The sequence below is a fragment of the Balaenoptera physalus genome (assembly GCF_965194825.1).
Source record: "Balaenoptera physalus genome assembly, chromosome: 8".
Lineage (NCBI taxonomy): Eukaryota > Metazoa > Chordata > Mammalia > Artiodactyla > Balaenopteridae > Balaenoptera > Balaenoptera physalus.
The window spans coordinates 48,017,088-48,033,939 of record NC_138887.1 but is presented as its reverse complement, the minus strand read 5'-3'; the positions used below and the strand labels follow the sequence as shown (position 1 = coordinate 48,033,939).

The window sequence follows — 16,852 nt, the reverse complement described above, 5'->3', positions numbered from 1 at the left end:
ATCCCACATGTCTCGCGGCCAAAAAGCCAAAACATAAAACGAGCAATATTGAAACAAATTCAATGAAGACTTTAAAAATGGTCCACATTAAAAACAAACAAACAAAAAAATCAAAATAAATAAACCCCAAGCTGTGCCTACTGGGGCTGAGCCACTTGGGCAGGAGAGACAGCGGCCGAGGCCTGAGCCTGGGCCTGCCCCCCTTCAAGGTCATCTTTCCCGGAAACACCTCCTCGAGTGGGTGCCGCCTCCTGACACACACACAGGCTCCAGGACTAAAGATCGAGGTTGGGCTAAAGAGCTGTTCAGTTTGACTTTGAAAATGCTGCCTGGACATGTACCCAAAGCTCTGGGGTAGATTCCCGGGTCTGGGGTGGTGAGAAGCTGAGCCCGTCTTGCTTTGCCTTCTGATTTGTTAAGAAGTGGTTTGGTTTGGTTTGCGTTGTATTTTGATGTGTTTTTCTGTGGGGCATTGTTCCATTAGAGGGAATTCTAGAGGTTAACATCATCCAGGTGACAGCTGTCCTGATGCCCGTGCCACAGCCTGACAACCCCCTGGTGGATTTCGTCGTGACCTGCCAAGGGAGGTGAGTACATTATCTCCAAGAAAGGGGCCAAGTAAGGACCCCAGGCTGAACAAAGGCCTTCATACCCCTCTCCTCTTTAAAGTTGATTTGGATTCTAGCTCCTCAGCAAGCCAGGATGAGGAAGGACCCTCCCAGGTGCTCTCAAGCGTGCACTTGCTTTGCTAGAGTTGAGCAATGCTCATCACCTTTAACTGTTGAAGAAGAATTACTGATTGAACACTTACTGTGTCCTTAACATTTTACTTCTGTTTTCATGTCAAATCCTCACACAATCGTATGAGTCTGCTCATTTACACCAGTGATAATAGTACCTCCCTAGGTGGCGGGTACCTGGCAGAGCAAGGTTCCCGGGTTGAGGTCTGGCTCAGAGCCTCTTAAACTCCCTGAGGCTCCTCCGGAGTCAGGGGAGGCAATGTGGAAGCGCTGTGTCCTTGTGCTAAATAGTGCCAATGCCTGATCATCCTGTCTCGCTTTAAAACTTACAAAGCTCTTTCTAATGCATTATATAATTTGACTTGCTAATGTTTGGTTATAACTATAGAAAATAGACTGAATATAAACTAATTAATATATAAATACTATATCAATTAAGCCATTAAATATGTGAATGACTTACTAATTTACATATAAGTCAATCAAGTAATTAAAATGTATGTGTATGTGATATATAAATTAATCAAGAGAATGGGCTGGTATAAAAATGAGGCCTTATTTGATCAAAAAGGATAGCTCCAGGGAATTCCCTGGTGGTCCAATGGTTAGGACTCTGCTCTTCCATTGCAGGGGGCACGGGTTCAATCCCTGGTCAGGGAACTAAGATCCCGCAAGCCGCGGGGTGCACCCAAAAAAAAAGGGGTAGGATAACTCCAAAGCTCTTTGGACTGGGGAGAGAATGGGATGAGGATGACAGAAATAGAGAAAACCCTGACTGAGGAGGTGAAGCTGCTTCAAGAGGCCAGGGGCCAGGTGAGAAGAGAGCATGAACTCATCTAATTTCCCACGCCCTCATCAGGCCCAGCTTCAGAGCCTGGTCTCTCCATCCAGCAAGTCTACTCAGAAGTGAGACAGTGGCTAAGACAGTAACTCATGGTAGCCGAGTGGTTACAGGGACAGCTGCCAAACCTTTTTTATTCAAGTCCCAGCTCCACCTCTAACTGCTTTTTTAACCTGGGGCCAGAGATCTCCCCTCCCAGAGCTGGTTTGTCACCTGCTGCATTAGGATAATATTACTTTCCTCATCAGGTCGTTGAGAGGAATACACAAGACTATATCACTTATCAGAAACTCAGTGCCTTGCATACAGTAGCTGCTGCATAAACAGCTCTGGTTGCTGCTGCTGCTGTTGTCATATCTCTGCAGGAGGCCACGCAGGGCTGACTGGCATTTAATACTACCTTTGCCTAACACCTAAGCCGTCTGCATCTTTGGGCATCTAGGGAGCCAAAAAGGAGAGGGAAGTTCCCAGCAGCCCCTTGCCTTGGGGGACATAATTTCTTCCTCCTCCAGCAAGAGGGGCTCATCTTCCTGAGGATACAAAAGAAACAGTGTCTCACACCCAGGCTTGTTTAAGAGTAAATTAAGATCTCACATGCCGCGGAGCAACTAAGCCCGTGCGCCACAACTCCTGAGCCTGAGCTCTAGAGCCCGTGAGCCACAACGACTGAGCCCACGTGCCACAACTACTGAAGCCCGCGTGCCTAGAGCCCATGCCCCGCAACAAGAGAAGCCACCGCAATGAGAAGCCTGCGCACCACAACGAAGAGTAGCTCCCGCTCGCCACAACGAGAGAAAGCCCACACGCAGCAATGAAGACCCAACGCAGCCAAAAATAAACAAATAATTTTTTAAAAATTTTTTTAAAGAGTAAATTATATGTGACAATTTCATGTCATATGGTTTGAGTAAGAATAAGTAGGATTCCATTTTATAGAAATGTAGTGATTTTTCTTTCTACACTGATGTCACATTCCTCTCTCTGTCTCTCTCGGTGTCATTTGTGCCCTCAGCATCCCCACAGAGGTCTGTACTGTCGTCTCTGACCCCACCTGCCAGGTCACCCAGAACACAATCTGTGACCCTGTGGACATAGACCTGGGCGACATGTGCTTGCTGACAGTGAGAAGAGCCTTTGGTGGGTCTGGGACATACTGTATGAACCTCACTCTGGGTGATGATGCAAGCCTGGCCCTTACAAGCACCCTCGTCTCTATCCCTGGAAGAGGTAAGTTTTGTTTTATGGTTGTATGAACATTTCATATTGCAGATAAAGTGTGTGTCCAATACCAAAGCTACTCAAGGCTTCACTCTCAATATTTAGTTTTATTTCCATGTAAAATTCATTGAACTGTTGTTAACGTGGATTTGAGAAATGGCATTAAAAGCCAACAGCAAATCTACTTAGGGAGGGGATGAGAGAGAGAAACCCAATGAAATAATGGCCAGAGAAAAGCCTTTTGATGAAAAAAAATCAGCTGTGATCATGGACCAGTAATAATGGGATGTGGTCACTGCACGCTCAGATAGATTTGTAATTCAAGAGGAAAGTGCAAAGCCCAATATCAAAAAATAACAATGTTCTCCAATTAAGCTACAACAAAGGGGAGGCTGGTATCATGCTGTCATTGGAATCCACCTGGGCAAAGATGTGAAACCATGAAGAGAAATGAGAAACCAGGTGGTCTCCTGGTTCCCTTCTGACTTGCCATGTGCCCTCTCTTTCCCTTCCCAAATTCTACCAAGCATTACACTGAGGCAGAAACAAACCAAGTTACCTAGTCCTTAAATGTTCACCAGAAAAACTACTCCTTGTCCCCTTAATGCTCGGAGAGGTAAAATGTTAGCTAAGTGGTTGAAGGAATTTCATTGAGAAATTCCCATTTACTGGTGGCTGCTAATTTTCCCCAACCCATAAGGACTCTACCTGGCGACCCTAACTGAATTTCACTTGTAACTGACTGTGTTGTAAGATACTGCTTTACCTCTTAGAGGAAGTGCTACATGGTGGGACGGAAGGCACCGATTAAATTGTGCACACATTACAGCATGTGTTTTGCTCCTTAATTTGAGTATTGTCGGGTACAACCTAACAACTAACTCACAAATAACTCTTTCGGTCGTGGAGTCTATCTTATAAGGTGAAATGTACTTAAACATATATTTACTCATTAACTATATAAAAGGCAGCTTTAACCTCATTGAAAGAAAAGTGTAAGTAATCATGCATATAATTATTTGCATGAGGGTTTATTATTGGTGAGATCCAAGGTAGACATTTAAAAAAAAAAAGAAAAGAATGCAAAGGTACGCTGCTTCCTCCCAGGGAGGGTGCATGGGGTCTGGGGTGCAGAAGTGGGGAGCCGGGCGGAAAGAGGCAGCCGGAGCCTCTGTATTCGAGTGAGTGTGGATCTTCTACACCATCACCTCCAGGAGCTACTGGGGTTGTTTTTCTTGTGCTGCTGCAGTTACTTTTAGAATTGCCTTTTAAAGTCCCAACCTATTCTGTGAAGCTTTCTCAGTTCTGGCAAACCGCGGTTCTCTTACCTGGATTAGACACTTGGATATTTGCTTCCCTTTAATCCTTCTTGTAGTGAGTGATAACTTTAGGTGTGACCTGAGCCATTTTTAAAATCCAAAAAAGGAAGCTCAGAAAGAGAGCTTTTAATCCAATGGGAATTGTAACTTGATGACTTGGGTTTCAAAGTCAGTATCTCAAAAGTCCATCCTTGTTCAAAGGCAAACCCATTGACTTTTAGCTGAAATTACTTTTAATCATTGATTCAAGGAACATTCATGAAGCACCTGCAATGCTTTCAACAAATATTCACTGGGCGTCCACTCCATGTCCATCACAGCTCCAGGCACCAGGTAGCCAGTTCTAGATAGAGTGGGAACAAGGTGAGGAAGGTCCCAGCTTTTGTGAGCAGAATGAGACAATAAACAAATAAGATGATATTGTGAAGACAATGAAACAAGGCATGGAGAGTGACAAGCATGGGAGAGAGGGCACAGAGGTTGGCTCTCTAGACTGGGAGGTTGGGAAAGTCCTGCCAATGCAGTGGCACCCACTTGGTGAAGTGCCTTCTCTGAATGAGGAGAAGGGCCTCCTGCTCCTCCTCTGAGACCTGCATTTCAAGAATGAGCAGCCCATCTAGATCCTTATGCACCACAGGTAGGGTTTGGGTTTTATTCTGTACGTAAGAGGAACCACTGGAGGGGTTGAAGCATGATCTGATCAATGCTTTTAGATGATCGTTCAGACTGCTGAGTGAAGCAAGGGTTATTGGAAAGTAGCAGTGGAAGCGAGTAGACAATGAAGGTGATTCCCTTAATCACCTCAGGGAAGAGGGCTGGTGGCTGGGACTGTGATGGTGGCAGAGAAGACGGAGAGAAAATAGATGAACTCCCGTTATACTCTGGTGGCAGAGACAAGACTAGTTGATTTGCTGGGTTCTGGGAGTACAGAGAAGACATACTTCCTGCTTTATGGCTCTTACAGTCTAGCAGGAGAGAAATTTGTGTAAAGAAGTAATTGCGGGCTTCCCTGGTGACGCAGTGGTTAAGAATCCGCCTGCCAATGCAGGGGACATGGGTTCGAGCTCTGGTCTGGGAAGATCCCACATGCCGCGGAGCAACTAAGCCCGTGCGCCACAACTACTGAGCCCGAGAGCCACAACTACTGAAGCCCGTGCACTTAGAGCCCATGCTCCGCAGCAAGAGAAGCCACCGCAATGAGCCCTCGCACCGCAATGAAGAGTAGCCCCTGCTCACCGCAACTAGAGAAAGCCCACGTGCAGCAATGAAGACCCAATGCAGCCAAAAATAAATAAAATAAATAAATTTTTTTAAGAAAGTAATTGCAACACAGTGTGATGGAGGCAGAGGAAGAGAGATAACGAGAGAAGTGACAAAGGAAGGCATGACCTGGTGCCCGCATGCATGTCTGGAAGGTGTCCCAAAGGGGCAGACGCTGGAGATGAGTTGGGAGAAGGGTGTTCCCGGCAGAGGGCGTGGAGATTTGAAAGAGCATGGGGAGGATGGATTTTTAGCACAGCTGGAAAGAAGGCAGTGGAAGATGAGGCCAGAGGAGTGTGCAGGGGGATCATGAAGACCTTCACCGTGTGTGCGCAGCTGGGTCAGCTCAGACCCCATCAGGTATCTCCAGGACGTGACATCTGTCTCCTGAGCCCTTAACACAGTGTTCCAGACACGCTAACTCATTCTCTAAATGGAAGATAAGCTGCCCCCAAAGACTATGTATTATGTAATGGGAAAGATTACTGAAAGCGCAGAGAGAGCCATATATCTTCTGTTAGCTCTCTTCCTCATTGATTTAATTGCATTACAAGCAGCATGTCCTCGAGGTGGAAGTTGTCACTAATACGGTCTTGCTTTTGTTTTAAGACCCAGCCTCCCTTTTAAGAATGGCAAATGTTACCCTGGTCTTCGTTGGCTGCATGGCCATATTTGTCACTGTGATCGCCCTTTTGGTGTACAAGTAAGTTGCTGGTTCTAACACTTTAAATCACTAGAGTATATTGTCAAAAATAAATAGCATATTTCTGCACAAGTGGGCTGTTTTCCCTTTTTCGCTTTTAAACATTTTGTGTGTGGGAGGAAAATCTTCCACTGAATGACGAATACCAAACTAGCCTATTAATTTTGCTGTGTTTTTTTTTTTAATCCCTAAAAATGCTACCAAATGTCAGTCACTTTACCAAATTGTGTCAGCTTAATGTTTAACATATAATCTCAAGTTATAGTAAGCAGACACATTTCTTGCATGAAGAAGAGAAAATAAATATATTTTCATTAGACATCAGTGCCTTAAAAGCCATAAATTAAATAGAATTAACCATTCTGCACTTGGTATGTAAAAGACTGTAGAAAGCAACCTTTTCCAGCTGGAGATCTTTTTTTAATCTGTCCAACACATTGCTTTCAGAAAACACAAGGAATACAAACCAATAGAAAACAGCACTGGGATCGTGGTCAGAGGCAAAGGCCTGAATGTTTTCCTCAATTGTGCAAAGACGTTCTTCCCCGGATACCAGGAAAAAGATCCACTGCTCAAGAACCAACCGGGAATTCTTTAAGTCTTCTGCCTTACTTCTGACCAACAGCTCACTCTTCCGCGCCATTTATGTCAGCTATGCTAGAGTGGATGACGATTAACTTTTTAAAAAGGTGATCGTAAAATATATATTGTAGTTTAGGGAGGTCCAATTTTTATTATAGGTTAAATGACATTTTAGAGAGGTGGAGGGGAATTAAACTACACACAGCCTCACCCATGTTATATTAACTGATAAAACCAGTTAGCAGCCCTTTCTTTCGTGATGGTTTATGTTTCACTTATAATGTCTTAGGTGATTAGTAGGATAAATACACTGTATCCAGAGTAGCAGAGGAAGGTACTTTCGTTAGAGTCTGACCTAGGTTAACCGGAAGGAGAGGCTGGATGTGTTCTAGTTTTCCATATAACCATATGCGTAAAACCAGTGTATTCCTGTTCTGAAGGTCATGTTCCAAGCTACCTGAATCCTATGTCAATGAACATGCATGACCTCCCAACAGAACACTAACAGGTAAGCCTTTAGTAGGCTGTGCATGCTTGTTATACTAAAAAAAAAAATACTAATCTAATAAATGATTGTGAATATGTTTGTGACCACCTGCCGAGCCCAAATGTGTAAAGGAATGGTACTCATTCATTCATTTTTCCCATGGACATTTATGTAGCACTTTCTGTATACCAGGCATGTTGCTAAGTACATGGCCCTGTACTCAGAGTGTTGACATTCTTGTGGATATATCTGAATTTCTGTACACTCTGGCGCCATAGTTGAAAATTAGAGTTGAAATTATATATTACGATTTTCCAAAGAAGGAGGCCCCTGGTTTTCCTACTGGTTTCTCTATTCAAATGATACAGAAACTTAATCACCAAGGATTTTACTTTCATTTGTAACTGAAGCTACTATATGTCAGTCATGACATTCTTCTTCTCCTTCCTAGAAAATAAAGTATGAAAATAAAAAAAATAAAATAAAGCTCTTGGAATTATTTTTCTAATTTGTTGTTTGCCATTCAATTTCATTTAGAGTTTTAACACATAAAGAGTTGTTTAACTCTGCCCCATGGAGCACTGATAGTTTCATAAGTATTTTGTATTTTTAAGTATATGTATACAGTATGTGAAATTGCAGTAAATTATATATATATATATACACACACATACATATGTATATGTATATATATATATATATGTATATAATCAGGCCAGTCTAAAAGAAGAGATTTTCTACAGGCAGTTCTGGACTCTTTGAACAGTCAGGATTATATTAAAAATAAAGGTTAGAGGATGGTTCTAGGTCACAGATTGGCAATCTTTTTCTGTAAAGCAGCAGGTAGTTAGTATTTTAGGCTCCATGGGCCATACGGTGTCTGTTGCAACTACTCAACTCCAATATTGTAGCACAAAAGCCATCATATACATAAATGAAAGCACATGGCTGTGTTCCAGCACAAGCATATTGACAAAAGCAGGTGGTGGGCCACATCTGGCCCACAGGCCATAGCTTGTGGACCCATATTCTAGACTAAAAGAGACTAGAGAGACATAGCAACCAAGAGCAACTGAGGAATCTAGATTGCATCCTATTATTAAAGAACAGCTATGAAAGATATTCTTGAGACAACTGAGGGAAATCTGAATACACACTGGATACCAAATGATATAACAGAATTAGTGTTAATTTTCTTAAGGAGTTAGTCTAGTTCATTCACTTCATAGATGGCCGAGGCCAAAAATAAGCTCTTTATTCTGGAATCATCCCAAAGAGTACAAAATTTGCAGAACAAGAAATGTGGAATTTATCTGCATTTATGAGTTGGCTGAAGGTCAGTGGTTCTCAACCACAGGTTAGGTTACTTTGCCCCTCGGGGGGCCCTGGCAATATTAGGAGACTTTTTTTTTTTTTAATTTTATTTATTTATTTGTTTATTTATGGCTGTGTTGGGTCTTCGTCTCTGTGCGAGGGCTTTCTCTAGTTGCGGCAAGTGGGGGCCACTCTTCATCGCGGTGCACGGGCCTCTCATTATCGCGGCCTCTCTTGTTGCGGAGCACAGGCTCCAGACCCGCAGGCTCAGTAATTGTGGCTCACAGGCCTAGTTGCTCCGCAGCATGTAGGATCTTCCCAGACCAGGGCTCGAACCCGTGTCCCCTGCATTGACAGGCAGACTCTCAACCACTGTGCCACCAGGGAAGCCCCTAGGAGATATTTTTGATTGTCAGAACTAGGATGGGGTGCTACTGGCATCTAGTGAGTAGAGGCCAGGAATGCTGCTAAACATCCTACAATACACAGGATGGCCCCCACAGCAAAACACCCCATCTTACCTGACCCCAAATGTCAGCAGCCCTATTGTGGAGTAACTGAAGAATCTCTGGACATGGTTGTAAAGAGAGAAGACTTAGATTTGAATCCAGCCCTGCCACTTAAAGCTGAGAAACCCTGGGCAAGTTATTTGAACTTTCTTGAGCCTCAGTCTCCTCATCTGTAAAATGGATATGCAGTCCCTCCATAACTTACTTCATAGGGCTACTGCAAGCCCCTCTGAAAGAATGAATGGATGTGAAATCACTTTGTATAGGGCATAATTGTATATATATACTACATGTGAGAAGCAGTGTGAAGGGGCTTGCCATTTTTATGATGATTAGGAGGCCAGGACATTCATACCAAAAGCAGAAAAATAATATCAAGTTGCAGCAGAATCTTTTGTAGGTTTGTTAAACACAGGCTTCTGAGCCCAACCCCCCCCCCAAAATTATGGGTCGAGGCCCCATAATTTCTGTGTCTCACCAGTTCCCATGTGATGTTGATACGGCTGCTCCCAGACCTAACTTTGAGAAATACTGGTCTCGAGATCTACTCTTGCCTTCTCATATCAACAGGGGGTAGCAGAGAGCAGCAAATATCCAGTCAGTCACCAGGGAAGTGAGTTGAAATCCTCATGAAACCTCCCTCGGTTTCAATCTAACAAATGGCAGGAGAGACGGCTGAAATTGTGAATTATTTAGATTTATATTCTCCTTGTGACCTTGGCAACAAGTCATTTAACTTCTGCTGAATTGCTATCTGTAAAATGGGGGAAGTAACCTAAAAGATAGTGGGATGACTTGATTAATATTTGCTGAGAATTAGAACTTCCAAACAAAATTGAAATGTGCAGGTAGTAAATTATTCTGGGAATTTCTTATTCCTTGGACCCTTTATAAACATCTGCATTTTAAACACTTCTGACTCATTTGTAAACATTGGTTGCCTTCGATGCATTTTCAGTTGTTTAACAGTTTAGAGGCAATACTTTGTATGCATTCATTATATCCGGAATGTGTAATAACTCCAAGCCTAAGAGACAGGCTAAGGGCAGATGAGAAGATAGTTATCCAGGGGGTGAAGGTGACCACCTTTTGATGGGGCCCCTGGTGGGTGGGAAATCCTTTAAGGTTTTTTCAGAGTGGCCCCAAAGCTGCTGGAATAGGTGCTCTAAAAATTCAGAGGCCAGTTCCCAGGAATCACCTCTTACAGGCTGATTTTGATCCTTCGACCATCATTTACTAAGCACCAGTATGTCCCAGGCTCTGGTCTGGAGGCGACACAGCCATGAACAAGAGACAAAGACTCTGCTTTCTTGGAGTTTGGGTCCCAGAGCTTTACTGCAGTGAAAGTCCTAACCTCTGGCCTGGAGTCCCACATCCTGGCCACCCCATTGGCCTCAGTCTAATCTGCAGAGGTGATTTCTCTATTATTTACAATAGAATTGTCATTCCTTTTGCCATCGAAATTCTGGAATAAAATTTGCTCTGGAGATCTTCATAGGCTTTTTGGAATTTAGGTGCCTTATTTAACCAATTTTAATTCTCTGCGTAATTTTCCCACCCATATCATCATGTCACCTCCCCAGTGAAAATTTCTCTCAAACTTCCAATGCAGTTGTCACTGTTAATTGCGTTGCGCAGGTTTTAATAATACAAATTAAAGATCAAGATTTGAGCTTACTGAATCCTTAGTTTTAAGGTGTTTGTTAGAATAAATTCCTTTAGGGTGAAAAAAAAGATGAATTACTTATGAGAAGTGGCAGGAGGATTTTGCGGCTATGGGTGGAATTTTAAATTTTGCTTTTTGGAATTGAGTGGAGGGAGGGAGGTAGGCCTTAAATCAAGACCCCCGAACTCCAGCCTGGCACTGTCGCTCACGAGCTACACAGCCTGAAGTCGGGCACTTTGTCTCTCTGCACCAAAACCTCCTTCTCTGTACAAGAAGAAAAGGAGGAGGAGAGGGAAACTAACCTGGACGAATGCTAACGTCTCCTTGGGTTCTCGTGCTCCACTGTGCAAAGTGAGAGAGGGATATTAGCCAGTTGCCTTACAGGGATGTCAGGAGGATGTGTTCTAAAGCAGTAGGGGTTGGCACACTACTGTTTACGGGCCAGATCTGCCTCTCTGCCCGGTTTTCCATGGCTCGCAAGCTAAATTTGGTTTTTATATCTTTTAATGTTTGGGGAAAAAAAGAGAATATGGTTTTGTGCCACATAAAAGTTGTATGAAGTTTGAAGTTCGTCCTCTGTAAATGAAGTTTTATTGGAGCATAGCCACACTCATGCATTTACGTATTGTCGGCAATGCTTTTGCACTCCAAGAACAGCGATGAGTAGTCGGGACAGGGACAGTACCGTCTACACAGCCTAAAATATATACTATTTAGTCCTTGATTGAAAAAGTTTGCTCATCTGTGTTTTGACACTTTGTTGAACTCCATTCCGAACTGAATGGAGAAAAAAAGAATTCTTCAGAGAATTTCAATTCCATGAAATGCAATTTGCTTAATTGAGCACGTTGAGCTCTTACCCGCAATCTCATGTCACATTATTCTGTAATGACAACAAACGCTGTATTATCGGACATAGTGAGTTAAGTGTACATTGCCTACAAACTGCTATGGGGAAATGTCAAAAAAGACCTTTCTGAAGAAAAAAAAAATCTAGTAATCCTCGCAGGAGAAATTACAGATAGAATCACAACATGAAGAACCAAGTGATGAAGGATTTCATAAATCCCCAAAAGCACCAACCATAAAGAAAATGATTGATATATCAAATTACGTCACAATTTTAAAGTTCTGTATGAAAAAGATGCCACAGACTTCTTGTCTAATGACCCACAGAATTCTCATACTCTGCTAGTGAAAGTGCAAGATGGGAAACAATTCAACTGTTTGGGAAACAATTTGGCAGTTTCTTATAAAAACAAATATACATATATCACATGGCCCTTCTACTCTTAGGTATTTACCCAAGAGAAATTAAGACATGTTCACATGATGACTTCTATGTAAATGTTCATGATAATGTTATTCGTAATAGCCACAAACTAGAAACAGCCTTAATTTCCATCAACTGGTGAATGGATAAATAATTGTGGTGTGTTCATGTAATGAAATACTACTTGATAATAAAAAGGAATAAACTGCCGATAGATGGAAGAATATGGATGAATTTCAAAAGCATTTTGCTAAATGAAATAAGCCAGATATACTGAATGAGTATGTTTATATGATATTCTGAAAAAAAGCAAAACTAGTGACTGAGAGCAGATCTGTGCTTGCCTGACACTAGGGGTAGGGGGAGGAGAGGGACTGGGGGCACAAGGGAATTTGGGGGGCAAGGGAAGCATTTTATGGCATGACTGTAGTGGTTAGAGAAGTGTATCCATTTGTCAGATATCAAATTGTAGGCTTAAAATGGTTAGGTTTATTTTGTAGAAATATACCTCAATAAAGTTGATTGAAAATGGAAAGGTACAGACTGGAAGAAGATATTTGCAATACATGTAACTGATAAAAGATTAGCTTATGTAAAGAATTGTTAGGGAAATGCAAATCATCACACAACTAGACATTGTTTTATACCTACCAGATTGTCAATGAAAAAAATCTGACAAAATCAAATGTTGGGGAAAGTGAGAACACCGGAACACTTATACTTTGCTGTTGGGAGTCTAAACTGGAACAGTTCTTTTGGGGGACAATCTGGCATTACCTGGTGAAGTTGAAGATGCACACACCTATGATCCAGCAGTCTCACTCCTTGGTGTAGAATGCCCCAGAGAAACCCTTGCACACGTGTTCAGGCGACACGGACAAGAACATTCAGAGCAACGTGAACGTCCCTCCACAGTAGAATGGCTAAATCAGTTGTAACATACAATGGAATACTAATTATCAGTGAAAATGAATGAACCGACAGCTATAAACACCCAGAGGAAAGACTTGCCAATGTAATATTGATAGAAAAAAAGAAAATTGCAAAAGAATATATGCAATATGATACCATTTACATAAAGTTTTCAAAAGCATGGAAAACTAAACAATATGGAAATGTATTAAAAAATGTAATAAGCCTATGGAAAAGAAGGCAAAAGAATTGTTATATGAAGCTCAGCACAGTGGTTGCCTCTGGGGAGGAGGAACAGGGGTCGCGGAGAGCAGCAGTCAGGCAGCTTCCATAGTGCCAGTCATGTTTTATTGCTTAAATTGACTGATAGGTTTGTTTTATTATTATTCTTTACGTTCTATCTACATGCTATATGTATTCTTCAGTAGTTTTCAAATATTACTTTAAATTTTTTAAATTTTATATTGGAGTATAGTCAATTTACAATGTTGTGTTAGTTTCAGGTGTACAGCAAAGTGACTCAGTTATACATATACATGTATCTATTCTTTTTCAGATTATTTTCCCATATAAGTTATTAGAGAATACTGAGTAGAGTACCCTGTGCTATACAGTAGGTCCTTGTTGATTATCTATTTTATATATAGTAGTGTGTATAATTTAATCCCAAATTCCTAATTTATCTCTCCCCCCAACTTTACCCTTTGGCAACCATAAGTTTGCTTTCTAGGTCTGTGAGTCTGTTTCTGTTTTGTAAATAAGTTCATTTGTATCATATTTTTAGATTCCACATATAAATGATATCATGTGATATGTCTTTCTCTGTCTGACTTACTTCACTTAGTGTGATAATCCCTAGGTCCACCCATGTTGGCACAAATGGCATTATTTCATTCTTTTCTATGAAATATTACTTATTTTTTAAGTGGAGTAAAATAACTTCTAAAAAGAATTTTAAAATAAAGACAACTCAGTAGAAAAAATTGGCAAAGACTTGTGAACAGACAATCTACCGGAAATCCAAAAGCCAATACACAGATGAAAAGATGTTCAACCACACTAGTAACTGGGGAAATACAAAAAGAAGAGAACAAAGATATGTCAAACATAAGCCATTGGTACAGTATGATAATATTTAGGTAAAACTGTAAAACATTTAAAACAATACTGTAAATTGTTTATGCTTACATATGAACTTAAAGAATAGAAACATGCATGGGAATAGTACACATCAAATTCAGGGTAGTGGTTATCTCTAGTGATGGATGGAAAAGCATGGGATTAGTGATAGTTGTGAAGGGGCTTTAGCTGAATCTGTAACATTTTATCTCTAAAGGAAAAAAAAGCTGAAATAAATAGAGCAAAATGAAGATTTGCTCAATCTGGTAGTCCATTTGTTTTTCTCTCCACTATACTATGTGTTTGAAAAATTTTATAACTTTTCAAAAGAACAAGTTCTTGGGAATTCCCTGGCGGTCCAGTGGTTAAGACTCTGTACCTTCACTTCCAAGGGCTCAGGTTCAATCCCTGGTCAGGAAACTACGATTCTACAAGCTGCGCAGCATGGCCAAAAATAAAATAAAAGAATGAGTTCTTAATAACCTTTTCATTCCTCATGTGTGGTCTGAACAACAATAGAAATGAAATGTAAGCTCTTTCATTCAAAACTGTCTAGAGCTTTGAAACCCAAAGCCCTGGACTCTTTGCCTTTTCCTGCAAAGTCCACCCTCCAAATTTTTTAAAACAATTTTTATTGGATATATTTGATTTACAATGTTGTGTTAGTTTCAGGTGTACAGCAAAGTGAATCAGTTACACATATGTCCATTCTTTTTTAGATTCTTTTCGCATACAGGCCATTACAGAATATTGAATAGAGTTCCCTGTGCTATACAGTAAGTCCTTGTTTTTATCTATTTTATGTATAGTAGTGTGTATATGTTAATCCCTATCTCCCAGTTTATCCCTCCCTCCCCTTCCCCCCAGTAACCATAAGTTTGTTTTCTATGTTTGTGACTCTATTTCTGTTTTGCAGATAAGTTCATTTGTACCATTTTCTTAGATTCCACATATAAGCGATAGCATATGTTTGTCTTTCTCTATCTGACTTACTTCACTTAGTATGATAATCTCTAGGTCCATCCATGTTGCTGCAGATGACATTATTCCATTCTTTTTTATGGTTGAGTAATATTCCATTGTATATATGTACCACATTTTCTTTATTTATTTAATTTATTTGTACCTCGCAGCTGGCGGGATCTTAGTTTCCCAACCAGGGATTGAACCTGGGCCCTCTGCAGTGAGAGCACAGAGTCTTAACCACTGGACCACCAGGGAATTCCCAAATCATTGTTTTTTTGGTTTTTGGGGTTTTTTGCCCATGTGGCTTGGATTGTGGGAGTTCCCCAACCAGGGATTGAACCAGGGCCATGGCAGTGAAAGTGCTGAGCCCTAACCACTGGACCACCAGGAACTCCTGTACCACATCTTCTTTATCCACTCCTCTGTCAATGGACATTTAGGTTGCTTCCATGTCTTGGCTATTGTAAATAGTGCTGCAGTGAACACTGGGGTGCATGTATATTTTCAAATTATGGTTTTCTCCGGATACATGCTTAGGAATGGGATTGCTGGATCACATGGTGGTTCTATACTTAGTTTTTTAGTTTTTTTTTAATAATTATTTATTTATTTATTTATTTTTGGTTGTGTTGGGTCTTCGTTTCTGTGCGAGGGCTTTGTCCAGTTGCGGCAAGCGGGGGCCACTCTTCATCGCGGTGCGCGGGCCTCTCACTGTCGCGGCCTCTCTTGTTGCAGAGCACAGGCTCCAGACGCGCAGGCTCAGTAGTTGTGGCTCACGGGCTTAGTTGCTCCGCGGCATGTGGGATCTTCCCAGACCAGGGCTCGAACCCGTGTGCCCTGCATTGGCAGGCAGATTCTCAACCACTGCGCCACCAGGGAAGCCCTATACTTAGTTTTTTAAGGAACCTCTGTACTGTTCTCCACAGTGGCTGTACCAGTTTACATTCCCACCAACAGTGTAGGAGGGTTCCCTTTTCTTCACACCCTCTTCAGCATTTATTGTTTGTAGAGTTTTTTTTTTTTAAATAAATGTATTTATTTATTTATTTTTGGCTGTATTGGGTCTTCGTTGCTGCACGCGGGCTTTCTCTAGTTGCAGTGAGCGGGGGCTACTCTTCATTGCGGTGCGTGGGCTTCTCATTGCGGTGGCGTCTCTTGTTGCGGAGCATGGGCTCTAAGTGCGCAGGCTTCAGTAGTTGTGGCTCGCCGGCTCTAGAGCACAGGCTCAGTAGTTGTGGTGCACGGGCTTAGTTGCTCCGAGGCATGTAGGATCTTCCCAGACCAGGGCTCGAATCCGTGTCCCCTGCATTGGCAGGCGGATTCTTAACCACTGCGCCACCAGGGAAGCCCCGTTTGTAGAGTTTTTGATGTTGGCCATTCTGACAAGTGTGAAGTGATACCTCACTGTAGTTTTGATTTTCATTCCTCTAATAATTAGTGATGTTGAGCATCTTTTCATGTGCTTTTGGCCATCTGTATGTCTTCTTTGGAGAAATGTCTAGATCTTCCACCCATTTTTTGATTGGGTTGTTTGTTTTTTTGATATTGAGCAGTATGAGCTGTTTGTATATTTTGGAGCACCTTCCAATTTAAAGATGTTGTTTCTGATTAGATTCATAGTGACTGTTGGTGGCTAAACCCCCCCAGATTTACTTCCCCTCACCTATAAAATGAGGAGACTTGACCTCTGTCAGCCCAGAAGCCCCTGACAAGAGGTGGCCATAGAAGCTCCACAGACACTGGCTCCTCACAAGGCCATGGCAGAAAGCTTTGCTTGGAGAACAGAAGGTTACTTCAGTACAGGACGTGGGTTTCCAAGCTTCCCGCTGCTGCCTTCCCTCATTTTATACTCGATACCGCTATTTCAGCTACTCACCAATTGGGCCTGAGCCCCAGGAATACCACTGGCTGGCCTACAGCCAGTGATGTTTTGATTCCTAAGC

At 41.9% G+C, this 16,852-nt stretch overlaps 1 protein-coding gene across 4 annotated transcripts in view; it reads left to right on the top strand.

Annotated features, from left to right (window-relative positions):
• GPNMB (glycoprotein nmb) overlaps positions 1 to 7,658 on the top strand; it is a 28,928-nt gene extending 21,270 nt beyond the window's left edge. For 3 of the 4 annotated variants that reach the window (XM_082472725.1, XM_082472724.1, XM_082472726.1), the window contains exons 8-11: positions 485 to 587; positions 2,594 to 2,808; positions 5,988 to 6,081; positions 6,529 to 7,658. In XM_082472725.1, coding sequence (XP_082328851.1) covers positions 485 to 587; positions 2,594 to 2,808; positions 5,988 to 6,081; positions 6,529 to 6,679 — 563 coding nt within the window. In that variant the 3' untranslated portion in view covers positions 6,680 to 7,658. Of the gene's footprint in view, positions 1 to 484; positions 588 to 2,593; positions 2,809 to 3,174; positions 6,082 to 6,528 lie in introns of those variants that run through there. The other variant, XM_082472727.1, reaches the window with a different exon arrangement.
• The last annotated feature ends 9,194 nt before the right edge of the window (positions 7,659 to 16,852 follow it).